This window comes from Myodes glareolus, chromosome 24, assembly GCF_982192425.1.
Source record: "Myodes glareolus chromosome 24, mMyoGla1.1, whole genome shotgun sequence".
NCBI classification, from domain to species: domain Eukaryota; kingdom Metazoa; phylum Chordata; class Mammalia; order Rodentia; family Cricetidae; genus Myodes; species Myodes glareolus.
Genome location: NC_142049.1, coordinates 3,076,939 through 3,093,614, shown reverse-complemented (window position 1 = coordinate 3,093,614; position 16,676 = coordinate 3,076,939). Strand labels below are relative to the sequence as shown.

The 16,676-nt window shown below is 49.2% G+C and overlaps 1 protein-coding gene and 1 long non-coding RNA gene across 3 annotated transcripts; one reads left to right on the top strand and one right to left on the bottom strand.

The window, feature by feature from the left end:
• Positions 1 to 1,866: 1,866 nt before the first annotated feature.
• Positions 1,867 to 8,484, bottom strand: Thrsp (thyroid hormone responsive). Its single transcript, XM_048435118.3, has 2 exons — positions 7,611 to 8,484; positions 1,867 to 2,469 (listed from the first exon to the last, which is right to left on the bottom strand). Exon 1 carries the CDS (start codon positions 8,080 to 8,082, stop codon positions 7,630 to 7,632), a length of 453 nt encoding a protein of 150 aa, XP_048291075.3. The 5' UTR covers positions 8,083 to 8,484; the 3' UTR covers positions 1,867 to 2,469; positions 7,611 to 7,629.
• LOC125400959 (uncharacterized) lies at positions 4,367 to 15,437 on the top strand. Of its 2 annotated transcripts, none has more exons than XR_015736287.1 (3): positions 4,367 to 4,447; positions 13,561 to 13,669; positions 14,643 to 15,437. It is a non-coding gene; the product is annotated as an uncharacterized LOC125400959 (long non-coding RNA). The 2 variants fall into 2 exon arrangements; XR_007232155.3 differs by lacking the exon at positions 4,367 to 4,447 and adding an exon at positions 9,610 to 10,322.
• Positions 15,438 to 16,676: the final 1,239 nt, after the last annotated feature.

The window sequence follows — 16,676 nt, the reverse complement described above, 5'->3', positions numbered from 1 at the left end:
TTTATTTTTATGTATTTTGTTGTTTTGCCTGCATGTGTGTCTGTGCACAGAGTGGGTGCCTTCAGAGGCAAGAAAGTGTGCAGATCCCCTTCACTTGGAGTTACAGACAGTTGTGAGCTGCCATGAGGGTGCTAGGAATTGAATCCAGTGATCTTAAGAGCAGAACCATCTCTAGACCCCGCCCCAGGTGAAATATGTTTTAAACAGTTTATTAGTATTGGTACAGATCTTACTTTTTCATACTAATTAATTTGTTTATTTTATGTGTGTGGGTGTTTGCCTACATGTATGTGCACAGTACATGCCCAAACCAGAAGAGGGCCCTGGATCCTCTTAGAGCTGGAGTTAGAGGTGGCTGTGAGCCACTGTGTGGGTGCTGGGAATCGAACGCTGGTCCTCTGGAGGAACAGCCAGTGTTCTTCACTGTTGGGACATCTCTTCAGCCCCCAGTTGGAATATTTCTAAGTTCAGAGGTTGTAGATATAGCTCAGTAGAGTATATCTATGGTAGAATGTTTTCTATAGCTACAAGGCGCTGGTCCTAGCAATACAAAATATAAAACAGAAAAACTAGCATGCGTATCAGATTTGTCTTACTGCTGATAAACATGGGGAGGGTTGACTGTTTTTATGAAGCAAGATCTCTAGTCCAGGATGACTCTGAACTCTCCATGTAGTCGAAGATGACTGTTCCTTCTGTCTCTACCTCCCCGGTGCTGGATTTATGGATGTTCTGTACAGAACCCAATTTATACGGCGTTGGGAACTGAAGCCATGTATGCTGGGCAAGAACTCTATCAACTGAGCTATGTCTGAAGCTCTAGTATTGATAAAGTTTTATTAGAAAGCAACCATGTTCATTTGTTTATGTATTGCTTGTGGCTGCTTTATAATACTACAGCCATGAATAGTAACAACAATTTGCTTTGAAAGGCCTGAGATAGTATCTGACCTTCACCAACATTCCCCAGCTTCTCTTCTGGTGTGAGGAGGGTACAAAATAAGTGAGATTATGAAGGATTTGTGCCACGCAAAGAGATTTCAACTTGATCCCAATAAGTCCTGGAAAGTTACCAGTGTTTTATTTGGTTCGGAATTTTCTGAGACCTCACTCCTATGTAGCCCAGCGGAGTGTGTGCTTTTGATCTCCTGACTCAGTTTGTCCATCCAAACACTAGGATTAAGACGTCACTTCTGGGTCACCGAAGGGTTTCTGCTTATGTTTTATATTTAGGGTGTGTGCTAATGCATAGCGGGTGTGTGGAGGACAACTTGTGGGAATTGATCCCCTCCTTACGTGAGTGCAGGGATCCTTCCCCCCTGCTCCATCTTGCCAGGCCCCCTTAAACGTTTTTAATGAGAACAACAGATTTGAATTTCTGAACTCTCTCTGTAACAATACAGAGTGGGGTTTGGGAAGATTCAATGGGACAGATTGACAAAGCTTTGCACCTAGATGGATCGCACTGGAAAAGACAGCCGGTAGCTGCCATAGCCGGTTGGAGCATCGCCACTGGAAGGCCACACGTCGCAGGCAGAAGGTCTTTGTTGCTACAAGGTCTTGTATAGCTTGGGCTTCCCTGGAACTCACAGAGATCCTCCTGTCTCTGCCTCCAGAGAGACAATTCTTTACAGCACATCAAATCCAAATGCTGTCCAAACCCTTTTTTCTCTACAGACCTATGTCTAATCAGATTAGGTTTCAGAAGTGAGTAAAATTGGTGGGTACCTGCTTTCAAATTAGGTAACAGTGCAAATATAACAAATTGTTCCTGGGCAATTGTTTCAGATGAATTTGGTGTTCATGGTTGTACTTGTGAAAATTAGTAGTAGAGAAAATGTTTTTTAAAAAGACACCAACACACCATCTTTTTTTTCTTTTTAATTGTTACTGCAATAAATAGGTTCATAGGTCACCTGTGCTCAGCCTCATCAGATCCAGCAGGGTGAGTAGCTCATCCCACACACTCAACTACCTCAGCCTCTTCCGGGGGCGAGAAGCGGGAGCTCCAGACAGCACACGCTCCAAGGAAGTTAGGAGAAACGCCAGCGGTTAGGATGTGGGCACGTGCCGGGTGCTTTTGACTCCGTGTTTCCTCGTGAGGTAGGTGCAGTGTCCCTGCTCTATACATGAAGAAATGTGGGCTCCGGGGGATAGATAACTTGTGACACCAGGCACTAAACGACATCCGAGAGGTCGCGTCGCTAACGCCTTTGCTTTCTACCGATCTTCGCCTCGTGAAGCTCAGTCACCACCTCACACTGCTAAGGAAGAGAAACTGGGAATCGTAACAAACGTCTTGAAGGTGAGCCTGCAACTGAGTCCCCAAACTCGATCAGCTGGAGGTGGGGAAGCCCCCCAGAGATACAAGTCCCCATCATGTCCAGCTGGGTCCGGGTCTTCCTTTCCGGTCTCAGGGTGATGGGCCGTTGAGTCTTCATCAGAGCCCCCTCTCTCCGGTAAACTGATCTGTACAGTGGAAATGTTTCAAAAGCCACATGTCAAAGAAAAGAAAAGAAAAGAAAAAAGAATGTAATCAAGCCAGGTGGTGGTGGCTCACACCGTTAGTCCCAGCATTTGGGAGACCAAGGCAGGTGGATCTCTGTGTTTCTGTAAGTTCGAGGCCAGCCTACCGAGTAAGTTCCAGGACAGCCAGAGCAGTGACAGAGAGAAACCCTGTCTCAAAACAACAACAAAAAAATTCAGTTATATGACTCCCTATGGGGTCATGAATCAAGAGTTTAAGAAGCTTGTGGGTCAAGGGGCCAAGGCTCCTTCCAGGATCACAGAACAGGTAGCATCAAAGTCTGGACTTGGAGCGCTGTTGGGAGTGGGGTACAGATGGAGGACTCATTCCTTTAGGCTTCTGACCTCTGAGTGCCCCTCATTCTGCTCAGCTGCCCTGTGGGGTACATAGGCTATGGCGAACCGAAGATGTGGGTCTCAGAGGGTGATGTAAACCCGGTGAGAGCCCTGTGGACACTGTCTGTAATTTCAAACAACTACTACCCGTGCTTTCTGAAATAGAGTAAGACAAAAAAATGCTAATGATGCAGTCTGAAAGCTAGTAGTGTCGGATGTAATCCCAGCACTCGGGAGGCAGAGGCAGGCGGATCTCTGTGAGTTTGAGGCCAGTCTGGTCTATAAGAGCTAGCTCCAGGACAGGCACCAAAGCTACAGAGAAACCCTGTCGAGAAAAACAAAAAAAGAAAAGAAAAGAAAAAGAAAGAAAAAAGGAGGAAAGAAGGGAGGGAAGGAGGGAGAGAGAGAGAGAGCGCGAGAGCGAGCTGGTAGCACCGCAAGCCTTAGGCATTAAGGGCTAGCAGATTAGCAGAGCCAGGCTGCTTGTACTTTCTCCTCTGCATCCTGTTAGCAGAAGCTGAGAGACAGCAAGGCTCCACAGAGGAGGTCCCATAGCAGGCAATAGTGGAGCTAAGAGAAGAGCCCAGATTTTCAAAGCTGTTGGATTATTTGGAGAATGTGGTTTCTACCCCCTCCATGGCCCCCAATTCCCATTTCCACCTTAGGCTGCAGGCTTTATTGCTCTAAAGAAAAGAAAACCAAATCAAGCTGGGGCAAGTCCTTTGGGAGCTTCTCTTACTTCTCAGTCCTCCAGCGTTTTTGTTTGTTTGTTTGGCTAGTTTGGTTTGGTTTTTGAGATAAGGTCTTGTGTAGCACAGGCTGATCTCTAGAGTGCTCTGTTGCCTAGAACTTCTGGTCCCCCCCCCACCTCCCAAATGCTGGAATTACAGGCATGCACCACCGTGCCTAACAGATCTCCAGTTTCTTTCTATAAGAGGTAATAAAAAAAAAAAATTATGGACCGACAAGATAGTTTAGCACTGAAGAACACTGGCAGCAATCCTGGATGGCCTGACCTTGAACTCTGGAACCCTTGGTGGAAGGACTGACGAACTTCCAAAAGTTGTTCTCTGCACAAGAGCCTGCCTATGCTTGTACACACATCATACACACACACACACACACACACACACACACACACACACACACACCAATAATAAAACACACACACACACACACACACACACACACACCAGGAGGCAGGCTGAGGCTGAGGAGCAAACCCGGAGTCTTCGGCTTGCTGGGCAAAGTGTTGAATGATTGAGCTAAATCCCCAACCATGCGATAGTAGCAAAATTTTTAAGTAATGATAATTCATTGAATAATTAATATGCAAGGGATTTAAACACTATTCAAATGCCAGTCATTGCCTTACTACTGCTAATGTGCAGAGGAAAAACAAACAAAGTATTGCTGTACTGCCCAGCAGCCCTTCAGTGTTGATCAATGAGCAGGAATTGAGGCTCAGTCCGTCCCCCTCCCCCAGGCTCCAGCCTACTTGTGTTCAAAGAGCTCCTTTGGAAGGCAGCCCAGGAAGACTCAAGGGTACTGGGAGAGAGGCCTGAGGAAACAGGTCATGTTTGAGGTGAGAAAGGAAAGTGGCTCAGAAAGTGCCCGGAGCAGAGTTTCTGTCTGGTCCCTGAGGGGAGGGAGACGCAGGGCTTTTCAGGGTGACAGAGAATGGGGTTGGGAAGAGCCCTCAGCTCAAAAGTTGGGCCAGACTTGCTTTTTGTTTGTTTGCTTTCTGGGTGATGTTTGGGGGTTTTTGTTTTTTGTTTTCTAGACATGGTTTCTCTGTGTAGCCCTGGCTGTCCTGGACCCACTCTGTAGACCAGGCTGGTCTTGAAGTCAGAGATCCGCCTGCCTCTGCCTCCTGAGTGCTGGGATTGAAGGTGTGCACCAGCACCGCCCAACCTACCATCCCGGTTTGGGCTTTTTGGAGCTGGTCTGGGACTCCCAGTTCTCTTATCTCTTGACTCTGAGCATGAGGAACACACCATGTCTCCTCTGGCTTTTGCCCCTTTCCTACCTACATGACTTCAGATGGTCACTCAGATCTCCCAAGTCAACTTCCTTACTAGCAAACGGGGAGGCAATGCACACATTGGGGGCCGAGGACACTGGTAGAAGTCGATCCTCTCTTCCACCATAGGAGTCCCAGGGATCAAAATCAGGTTGTCAGACTTGGTGGCAGGTGTCTTTACCTGCCCAGCCATCTCACCCACCCTGGAGGTACAAATCTAGTCTCAGTCCTATATAAGGGACTGAGATGGAGCTGGCAGGTAGCCCATGGCCAAAACCAGTGGGCGTTGTAGTCTGATTTCTCCCAATCCTCACCTGTGAGGGGCCCACGGCCCTGGCCCTTTCCTTCACGCTACCCTTTACCGTGACCTGTTGCTTGCTGTTTAGTCTCATTTCACAATCCCAGCCTCTGTGCATGGACAAAAGGGCTCAGGGATCCCCAACAGGCACCCTTCTACACCCTTGGGAGACTGGAATAACTTGAGTAGTTGCTGTTTGTCCAGTTGCAACCCAGGATGGTTGGAGCATCCCTGCCAGCCTCAGGACCACTGTGAGCAGCCTCACCTACACGCAGCTGTGTGCCAGGAAAGGCCAGCGTGGGCACATGCACATAGGAGTCATCGTGCACACACAAACGCAGCTGGTTAGGATCATCACCTGCATAATGAAAACGATAACCTCGTCTTTGACAATCTGGCACAGTGCCAGCTGCAGGCACAGGATCTGAGGGACATGCAGGAGGGTGGCAAGTTTAAGGCCAACCTGGACAGCATAGTGAGATGAGACCCTGTCTCTGAAACATAAAATAATCAAAACCTAAAAGTTGTTTTCACCTTGGTAGGTTTATAGGGAATTAATTATACAGCCGCTGGGATCCATGTTGGCACTTTGTGCAAAGGAGATACTAATTCATGGCAGGAGAGGTCTTAGGATTTGTGGATGGCCTTAGTGGGTGGTATATGCACTGGGATTATATGAATAGTATATGTCCCAACTCTGGGACAGTCCATACCTATAATCAGATTTTTATTTACTTATATTTAAAGAGTTTACTTTAATGTTATTCCAGACCCTCCCTGTCTCCTTTTTAAAAATTATTTATTTTTATTTTATGTACATTGGTGTTTTGCCATGGGTGTTGTAACACCCTGGAAATGGTGTTACAGACAGTTGTGAGCTGCCATTTGTGAATCAAACCCAGGTCCTCTGGAAGAACAGTCAGTGCTCTTAACCACAGAGCCGTCCCTCCAGTCCTCATAATCAGATGTTTTAAAGAAGTTGACTTTGAAGTTGAGCATGGTGTGGTATGCCTTTAATCCTGGTACTCGAACACTCTGAGGAGAGAATCTGAGTTTTCAGACCAGCCTGGTCTACATAGCAAGTTCCAGGACAACCAGGGCTTCATAGAGACCCTGTCTCAAAAAAAAAAAAAAAAAAAAAAAAAAAAAAAAAAAAAAAAAAAAAAAAAAAAAAAAAAAAAAAAAAGAGGAGGAGCTATGGCTTTGGGAAAGGTGGCAGGAGTCCTTACTCCATACTCCACCACAAGCCTATCCTCTGACTTCCACACACACTAGAGCACACTAGCTCACAGCACACATCATGTACACACACAGGAACAATAGACAATAGTAACTTTATGAAAGGGCCAGCCAGCTGGCCCAGCAGATGAAAGTGTCTGTCACCACGTCTGATGATGACAGTTCAATCCCTCGGACCCACACGGTGGAAGGAGAGAACTGACCCCGGCAAGTTGTCCTCTGACCTTCCGTGTATACCATGGCACACGCATGCACGTGTGCACACACACACACTCACTCTTTCTCTCTCTAAAAGACAATAAATAATTTAAAAGCTTTTATAAAGTTGGCCTTGAAAGCTGGGCATGGTGCACACAGCCTTAGTTCCAGCACTCAGGAGGCAGAGGCAGACAGATCTCTGTGAGTTCGAAGCCAGCCTGATCTACAAAGCAAGTTCCAGGACAGCCAGGACTACACAGAGAAACCCTTTCTGGCCGGGGTTACCCTTGAGAATAGACTCATTCAAGTGCTAATCTACAAACATTCATGTGTTTACTAACAAATCCACAGTGTACACATACACATGCATGCACACACACAGATGCCCATGTACTCAGGAGGGATGTATTCATAGACACATGCACAGCACACATACACACACACACACACACATACACAAATGCCCATGTACTCAGGAGGGATGTATTCATAGACACACACACAGCACACCCATACACACACATACACACACATACACACACACACACACACACACAAATACCCATGTACTAGGAGGAATGTGTTCATAGACATACACAGCGCACGCACACACACACACACACACACATACACAGATGCCCATGTACTCAGGAGGGATGTATTCATAGACACATGCACAGCACACACACACACACACACACACACACACACACACACACACACAAATGCCCATGTACTCAGGAGGGATGTGTCCATAGACTACTTCCTACATATATGTACATAAGCTGTTCTCTGTAGGAATTCACAGTCATTGCTTATCAATACTGGGGGACAATGCTAAGGAGGCCAGTTCTGGGTCCCCCCTCTTGATAGCCCCAATACCCTTGATGTGAACGTTCACCTGGCCCCCTCCTACTGAGTTATACCACTGTTCATCTCCTCACTCACGTCCCTGCATGGATTATAACCCACTGGCATGGCTGCCATTACCTTCCTTAGAGTCGGAGGCCTACAGCACCTGCCCCGTCATTTCCTGGTACTTCCTTGTCACCTCCTGGGCTTTCCGGGTGAGGTGGGTAAGGATGTGATGGAGGCTGGAGAAGTGCCGATGGAACTGAGCTTCTAGGTCCAGCTCCCCCGCAAGCCTCTCCTCGTCAGCCTCCTCTGCCTCGGAGGCCTCATTCTCAGGGTCGCTGGGCTCGCTGCCGGCCACTTTGGCCTGCCACTCCTCCCTCGGCAGCAGCCCGTGCTCCACTTCTACGCAGATGGTCTTGAGCATGGTGAAGTAGGTGTAGAGATCCGGAGCTCCCTCCTGGACGGAGCCCCCGTGCCCGCTCAGCTGCACATCCCGCAGAAGGCTGGGGATCATCACCACCTGCTCCATGTTCCGCACCGCAGCGGAGTACCGATCCATGACCGTCAGCAGGCAGTTCTTGGGGTAGCGTTTGGTTAGCACTTGCATGGCTGCTTTCTTTCCGGAGGAGTGCCACAGACGGCCCCGGCGCTATTTCCAGGCTTTTGAGCAGGCAGCGGATTGACAGGGTGCCAAAACTCAGCCATTGGAGCAACACAGCCCTGGTTTAAGCCAATCCCAGAGTTTGGTCCCCAGTGTCTACATCAGGTGATCCATCTAGACTTCTGCTTGTCATTTCGGGTCTGCATGATCGCCTCAGTGAGAGGCCAGCTCTTCCTTCAGCAGCTGGCCCAGCCAGCTAAAGGGAAGCTTTGTCCCCTTGGCAGCCAGAGCACTCGAGGGCAGACAATCAATAGTTCTTTTAGGTTACCTGAAGTCAAGCTGCCTCTTTGCCGCTTGCTCCCCCCCTAACACACAGAGCTCACTTCTTCAGCCTGGGTAACCTGGCAGTGAAAAGAACACAGGAACAAAATCCTGAAATGGGACAGCTCGGTACGAGACAAAGAGCCCTGAAACCAGCCCAGAAGTCCAGTCGTAGTGGGCGTTGCCATGCGTAACCCTAACAGTCCTCTCTACAGTAATTTTCCACCAAGCCCTTGTCGGTGGCAGAACTGCTTTGTAGGACACGTTAGCCCAGTGCAGACCATACCGGTCCGTAGTTAGAGACTTGGCATCAAGTTGCTGGCTACACTGAGTTGGGAAAGAGCAGTTTTTCAAAACGAATGTTAAGTTAAAGAATTTGCCACCTGTGATGACTTGAGCCAGTAGTGCCTACATTCAGGAGGCTGGGGCAGTAGGCTCACCGCCAGTTTGAGGCCAGCCTGGGTTACATAATGAGTTCCAGGCCAACCTAGGCTACGAAGGAAAATGTCGCCTCGGAGAAAAACCAAAACTAAAATCAAAACCAATCCAGGGTTTGGAGATGTAGCTCAGTGGTAGAATCCATAACAGGCAGGGGCTGTGCATTTGATCACAGGGCCACAAAAACAGTGAGGAAATAGACAGAATTGAGCAAGTGAGGTTTTTGGTTGGTTGACTTCTAAGCATTTTCTTTTGTATGTATGAGTGCTTTGCCTGTTTGTATGTCTGGCCCACCACAGCTGTGCCTGGTGCCTTCAGAGGTCAGAGAGGGCATTTGACCTCTGGACTTGGAGTTACAGACAGTTGTGAGCCATTGTGTGGGTGCTGGGACTCGAACCCAAGTCCTCTGTGAGAGCAAAAGTGTTCTTTTAAGTAAATGTTTTATTGCCAGGTGGTGGTGGGTGGCGCATGCCTTTAACCCCAGCATTCGGGAGGCAGAGGCAGGCGGATCTCTGTGAGTTTGAGACCAGCCTGGTCTACAAGGGCTAGTTCCAGGACAGGTACCAAAGCTACAGAAAAACCTTATCTAGGAAAAAAAATAAATGTTTTATTGATTCATTCTATCCCTATATTCATGTGTTTTTATGCTTTCTGGAGAGAATTTCTCGCAGGGTTGATGCTGATCGTGGGTCTAGCACGATCATGCGGCAGGGCATCGTCCTTAGAGCCCCCCGTGCTGCTCACAGCTGCTGGGCCGCAAGACTCCCTGGCGCTAGCGTGCACCTGCAAACTGAACCGTTTGGAAATCTCCAAAGGAAAAGTCTTTCCAGTCCCGGTTGTGTAACCCCTTCTGAATCCACATCCAGGTCCCTGAGGGCATTACCCTCTGCTGAGTGCCCAAGCCCAGGGCCACAAGGGAAGACTGGGAAACAGAGTGTTCTGTTGTGGTCAGGCCTGGGAGAGCTGTCTCCAGCGTGGCATGGAGAACGGCCAGAAGGGCCCCGGGAGCCTCTGGAACGACAGCCTCCTGCCTCTTTCACCCAGAGGCCAGGTCATCCCCGGGCCTCTTCAGCGGGCTGCAGTTAGAAAACTCAAGGGTGAGTCTCTACTATGCATCCACACGGTAGATCCACGGGCAGGGGCTCCTCCTCCCTGAGTGCCTGGCTCTCGCAACTCAAGTTTTGTTCTTATTTTGGTTTGGTTTTTTGAGACAGGGTTTTTCAGTGTCACCTTGGCTGTCCTGGAACTCACTCTCTAGACCAGGCTGGCCTCGAACTCAGAGATTCACATGTCTCTGCCTCCGGAGTGTGGAGATTACAGGTGTGGCCTCCCTTTGCCCGGTGCACCTCACGGTGTATTCTGCCTCTGTGTGCATTTTTTATCCCACCTGAGGCTGGCCTATTCCCAGACACAGTTCTGGGTTCGAGGCAGAGGAGCAGCATGAGTGGGTGTATTAGAAGCAAAGGAGGACGTGGGCTGGCAATCAGGTGAGTAAATGAACTGTGCGCACGGACACACAGGAGCCACAGGAAGGAGGGAGAGGGGGCTGCAGAAACACCCATACAGCAAACTACTAACCAAGACGGCCTCCGGGTCTCCACCACAGCCAGAAAGTCCTGGATAATACGTCACCAGCCTACACGTCACATCAGAAGACTGACTGAGCTGGGGGGACAGGCATGAGGACCTGAGCTTGCTCGCCAGAACCCACATAGAAAACTGGGTGTGTTAGTGCGAGAAGATGAAAATGGGAGAATCCTGGGGCTGCTGGACTGGAAAGCTGAATTGCTGATCCCCAGGTCCCAGAGAGCCTCTTTCTCAAAGGGCAGGAGGGCTCCTGACGAAAGGCACCCGAGGTGGAGCTTCGGCTTTGTATGCATGCCTGTGACCTCCCCCTCACATGCTCGCACATGCACGCGCGAGACACACGGTGGTTCTAAGGCATCTAAGGTTCAGGCGGTCTAGCGCTAGAGAAAGAAGGGAGGTAGGAAGGGGAAACAGGGTCTTTCCAGGGGTACAGTGTTCCTGCTCTCACAGATGCCATATCTGAGTCAGCTGGGCCGAGGCGACCAAAAGACCCTTAGGAAAGAGGGAAGTGTGGAAGCTGGCCTGGTCCTCAATCTTCAGCTCATTTCCCCAGCCTTGGGCTAAAGAGTAGAACCCTTGCCTAGCAGCAGTGAGACTCTGGGTTCTAAGATCTCACACATACACACGCGCGCACACACACGCGGATTTCTCTAGTCTTCCTTTCCAAGACGACAACCACATGGAGAAACTGAGGCTGGCCCATGTGACTTCTGGAATAACCTCTCCCTGAGCGCTCCAAGCTGGACCAACTGAATTGGCACCAGAGGCACTGGGGTCAAGGGCCTGGCCAGGAACACCAGTGAATCTGGAGCAAGGGCAAGACAAGCAAGTGGTACCCAGGCTGCCAGACCCCAAGTAACCTCAGCTGGCACCAAGCCCAGGTGGCGACTGCAGACCAAGGGAGGGACAGCCTTTCCAGGTTGAAAATGATGTCTACATGTACACACATGTCATCTAATGTCTGTGGGCCCCAGGCTGCTTTGCTTGGCTGCTAGGAATATCAATCTCTCTCTCTCTCTCTCTCTCTCTCTCTCTCTCTCTCTCTCTCTGTCCGTCCGTCCGTCCGTCCCTCCCTCCCTCCTTCCCTCCCTCTCTCCTTTTCTCCCTCCCTCTCTCCCTTTCTCCCTGCTTTCCCTTCTCCTTTCCTCCCCTCCCCCTCTACCATGCTAAGATCAAGGCTCAGAATCTTCCCGGGCAATGCATCCTCCTACTGAGCCATCTACCCCCACCTCCTAGATTTTTCCTTGACTGTTGTCCTGACTGGTGAGGTCCAGAGTCCAGCAGTACAGACCTTAGGGCACAGCTTAGTAGCAGATGGCTTCACTGCACAGTATAAGGCCCTGAGTTTGACCTTTATTGACACGGGCACACCATCCCCCAAGGTCAGAGGCCTTCTATCTGTGATCTGCCCTGCTCCTGCCCTCAGTGGCTTAGCCCACACAGTGTGCTCTGAGCCCTAGAGAAGCCCAGAGCCTCCTGTGTGTCCTAACAGCATGCTAGGCGGTTGAGATCTGGGGGAGAGCCATGATGAACATATGCAATCTGCCTACATCACCACCCTGTCCACGTTTCCACGTACATCAGGGAGACATAAGGTAACACACCCGGGTTACTCACGTCACCGGCAAGACAGCAACCTCTGATGTTCAGAAAGCAGCCATGTGGCTTCTCAGGCCCTGCCCAGCCTATCTGCAGACACTTGCTATCCCCGGGAAAAGGAGAGTGGACGCACCCAGCTCCTGTGGTATGCCCTCCAAGACCAAGGAACGCGTGCTATCCACCACCCAAAAAACTGCTTAAAGGGACAGCTGGCTCATGTATGGACAAGCCTCTGCAGGCCTCGGCCTCCTACCTAGAAACTGGAAGAATTGGGCTAAAGGGGGTAATTTTTCAAGCTGAAAAAAAATTATTCTGGCTATGGAAACATCAAGGACTGTTTATTGACAAGCGGACAGAGACCCTTCTCTGGGGTCCTCAGTCACATCAGGAGCTCCAGGTTCTTCCTACTGCTGGCTGTAATGTGAGCCAATGCTGGCCAGAGAGCCCACGGACAGCGGACTGTTAGGCTCTGTATGAAGTCCTGACCAGCATGGACCCAGGAAGCTGGCAGGCCTTCCTATCCAGCCCCACTCCCAACTTCCCCCTTCCAACCCTGCCCCCTCGCCCCAGTTCTGGGAAAAACCAGTCCTTCCTGTGGCTGATGCAATGGGCTCTCAGGCCAGGCTCCCAGGCCACACTGGCCTTCTGAGACTGTGGAGCAGGAGTGCTCCTCCTGAGTGCTCCCTCACGGCCCTCATGGCTCCATCATCACAAGCGTGGAATTGTCACGACTGCAGGACTATGGTGGTCTGGCCACATGGCCCCTAAAATCTACTGATAAGGAAGCTGAGACCCTAATTTCTATTTGCAGCCACATTTCTCTGCTGGGAGAACTTTATCTGCCACATTTATCACTATCTAAAAGGCTCTGATATTTTAAAACCCTGTCACCAGACAATTCTTGTCCCTGTTTTGTGCTTATCTGGGAACCCTGGGGAGGCAACATGCAGATCTTTTCCCTTCACTGTCCTGCAGTTCAGGATCCTGTTTCCTTCCTTGCTTACCCAAAGGGTGAATGGTATATATTGATTTGTGCATCTTTCTCTCTTTCTTTTTCTTTCTTTCTTTCTTTCTTTCTTTCTTTCTTTCTTTCTTTCTTTCTTTCTTTCTTTCTTTCTTCTCTCTCTCTCTCTCTCTCTCTCTCTCTCTCTCTCTCTCTCTCTCTCTTTCTTCCTTTCTTATTTTTGAGACAAGGTTTCTCTGTGTAACAGTCCTGAAACTTGCTCTGTAGACCAGGCTGGCCTCGAACTCACAGAGATCCGCCTGCCTCTGTCTCCCAAGTGCTGGGATTAAAGGCGTGTGCTACCACTGCCCTGCTCTTATGTATTTACTTAAACAAGGTTTTGTGCAGCCTGTGCTTGCTTGGAACTCCCTGTGTTCTAAGGCTGACCTTGGATTATTTGGTCTCCTGACTCCACCTCTTAAGTGCTCCACAAGGACGGGTGATGAAGGAAAAGCCTGGACGTCAGGCTTCCCTGCGTTCCAGGTGGGGATTTTTGTATTTATTTATTTTTGACTTCCATTGCTTTCATTCCACAGGCTTTTGCTGGGCTCCTCTGAGTGAAGTACTGCCGAAGAGAGCTCATTTAGGAAGCCCAGGACCCAAATAGCCTACCTGCATCCTCTGCCTTGGTCAATCCCTTTCTCAGTGAGTTGTGTGTATTTAGGAGAACTGTTAGTCTTTCCCCCAGGGCCAGTCCCCAAGATAGGACCCTAGCCAGCATCTAGGAAGTGACTGGGCCTTCTCTGGGCAAGTGCCGGCAGGAGTCATTGCCGGCAATGGAAGAGACCTTGATCAAGATAGGATCCATAAACTTGCTGGGGGTGGTGGCACACACCTCCCAGCGCTTGAGAGTTAGAGGCAGGAGAATCTGGAGTTCAAAGCCAGCCTGAGCTATACAACCTAATTCTGTCTCAAAAAGCAAAGCAAAGGATCCAGGAGCTCAGGAACAAAGATTGGCCAATAGATGTCATTCTTCCGAGCCTTCTCAGACTTGCGGCCCTTGAGCATCCCTAACTATCCTTCTTCCTTTGGGTCCAGGGCTTCGGGGACCAGACTCCTCCACAATTTTGCCCTTCATAGTCCATCTTGAGGTGCGAGGACCCCGTTCCTCCTTTCTGAAAATAACCCCCATGGCTTCCTCTGTTAGTTTATATCTCTGCAATAACAAATTACCCTAAATCAAATGTCTCAGAGGGACTCAGGTCAATTTGTTACATTACAGTCTTGGAGGGCTAAGTTCAAGAATGGATCTCACTGGCCTAAAATCAAGATGTCAGCCAGGATGCAGGCCCTTCTGGTGCTGGGGGAGGATTCACTTGGTGAATGGTGAGAGGAGGATGGCTCCTCCTCTGCCATCACGGCCTTTCCCCCACTGCTCTGTTGCCTCCTTTCCCTCCCCCGCTCTCCCTTTCTTTCCTACTTACACCAAGCACACCTGGATAGTCCCAGATAATCCCCCAGTCTCAGTGCCTGCTGACTAGTAATCTTAATTCCTTCTGCAGCCTCATTCCCTTTTGGCCTGTAAGCCTTCTTAGTCCCAGGGGTTAGGGGACAAACACCTTTCTGGTCATTATTATGCCCGCCGTTCTTCTCACCTCTTCTGATTCTGATTTCACAGCCCATGATGTTAATTTGAGGGAAATTTTGCGTTGAAGCCCAGCAAACAAGAGAAGGAAGAAGCTGACGTGGCTGCAACCCTCTAATGTTAGCTCTCAGGTCACCTCTACAGAACAAGGAGCAAAGTCCAGCTAGAGAACCACCTGCCGGTTAAAGTTCAAGGCCTTATCGTGGCCTCACTGGCCTTCCTGGCCTTATGCCCTACCAGCAGTGAACTAACCTCACCTCCCCTCCATGCCAAGTTCCAGTCTGAGCACACACACGCACACACGCACGCACACACACAAATAGGCACATACCACGTCTTTCCGGACTCAGAATCATCTGCTTGCTCCCTGGTAGAAGGCGGTAGGAGAAAAATTCTTCCATTTTTCCAGACACTCACAGGTGAGACCCCAGGAAGAGACCCCAGGAAGGACAGACAAGCACACTACCCAGAATGCCGGTTAGCAGAAACAGATGAACCCCAAAGCACAGGCAGATGGGGATAGAAAGTACTTCACTTAGCCTGGGAGCGTGGAGAAGATTTCAGAAGAATTACTCACTATGTGGATTTAGCAAGGAAGAAAAAGTTGGGAGTAATCTTAAACACAGAATGTTAAGGGAGAAACAGTTTCTTCCTCCTTCCTTTCTTTTCTCCCTTCCTTCCCTCCATATAGTGTACATATCCACACACACATACACACAGACAGAAACACACTTGTTACACCACACATCATATATATACACGTGTATTGCACACCACGAGCTGTATTTGTGGCATGGTATATATAATAAAGGATGTATCTGTAATTTTTTTCTGATTTCGTGCATCTTTGCCTTATCTACGAGCACATATATGTGCAGTAAATGGAAACTTACATAGGGCTAGTCTGGTGTCACAAGTCCCAGCACTTGAGAAGCTGAGGCAGGAGGATTGCCTCAGGTGGAGGTCAGCCTGGGCCATGTGGTGAGACCCTATGGCAATAAAAGATGGGGGGACTGGGGAGATAGCTCGGTGGTTAGGGGCATTGACGACTTTTGTAGGGGACCCAGGTTCAGTTCACAGCCCCCACGCGTTGGCTCACAGCCATCTGTGACTAACTCCAGCTCCAGGGGATTGACGTCTTCCTCTGAGCTCCGCACCTGCAAGCACATGGCACACCCACACTCACACAGGCAAAATGCCCATGCACATAAAACAAAAATAAACAATTATTTTAATAAAGAGGGATGGGTATAATCCAGTGTTAGAGCTCTTATTTAGTTTTAGCATAGGGCTGTACTCTGTGTCTAGCATTTCAAATGAGAGGAACTTACCACAAATTTAAATAGCTATCACTTGGTGGGGTGGGGAAAAAATAATATAGTTACTATATATTTGCTAGGTCTTGTGTATCACACTAAAAAATGAACACATTGATATTCATAAATATCTGCTACTTTAACACTGCTTAGAAAAAAAGTCAGACGTGATGATGTAAACTGCTGTCCTAGCTCTCCAGCACTCTGGAGGCCGAGGGAGGAAAGCTGTGAGTTCAAGGACGGCCTGGGCTATTTAATGAGACTCTGTAACAGAGTTGGGGAGGGGTTGGGAGGTGGGAAGAGAGAGGGAGAGAGAGAGAGACTGAGATGGAAATACCAGCCCGAAGAAAAACCTCAAAGGCTATACATACACACTGGATTTGGCAAGGCTGTGGCTCTCTCCCAAACTCCAAGGTAGCTTTTCCAATCTTCCTTTTTTTTTAAATCTTAACTCCTCAAATCCAGCCTCACTCCCAAAAGCCGTATTTTCTGACATTCTGACAAGATCTTTGCTCCCCCACTGTAGAACTGGTGCTTGGCAGTTTTAAGAGTCCATCCCGGCTATTGGTTGTCTAACCACCAGGCTTGTCCTTAGCCAGGCACAGCAAGAGCGAGCACCTGCCGCTCTAGTTCCGGCCAACAGAGGGCACCGCCGGGCAGTGCTGTGGGCCTCTGCGGAGATCATGCATCTGGGACACAGGACTCAAGAAAAAAAAAAAAAAAAAAAAAAAAAAAAAGCTAAAATTCACCC

What these genes read in the sequence shown, in the direction of transcription:
- Thrsp (XM_048435118.3), bottom strand. Translation starts at nt 8,082, where the DNA reads ATGCAAGTGCTAACCAAACGCTACCCCAAGAACTGCCTGCTGACGGTC.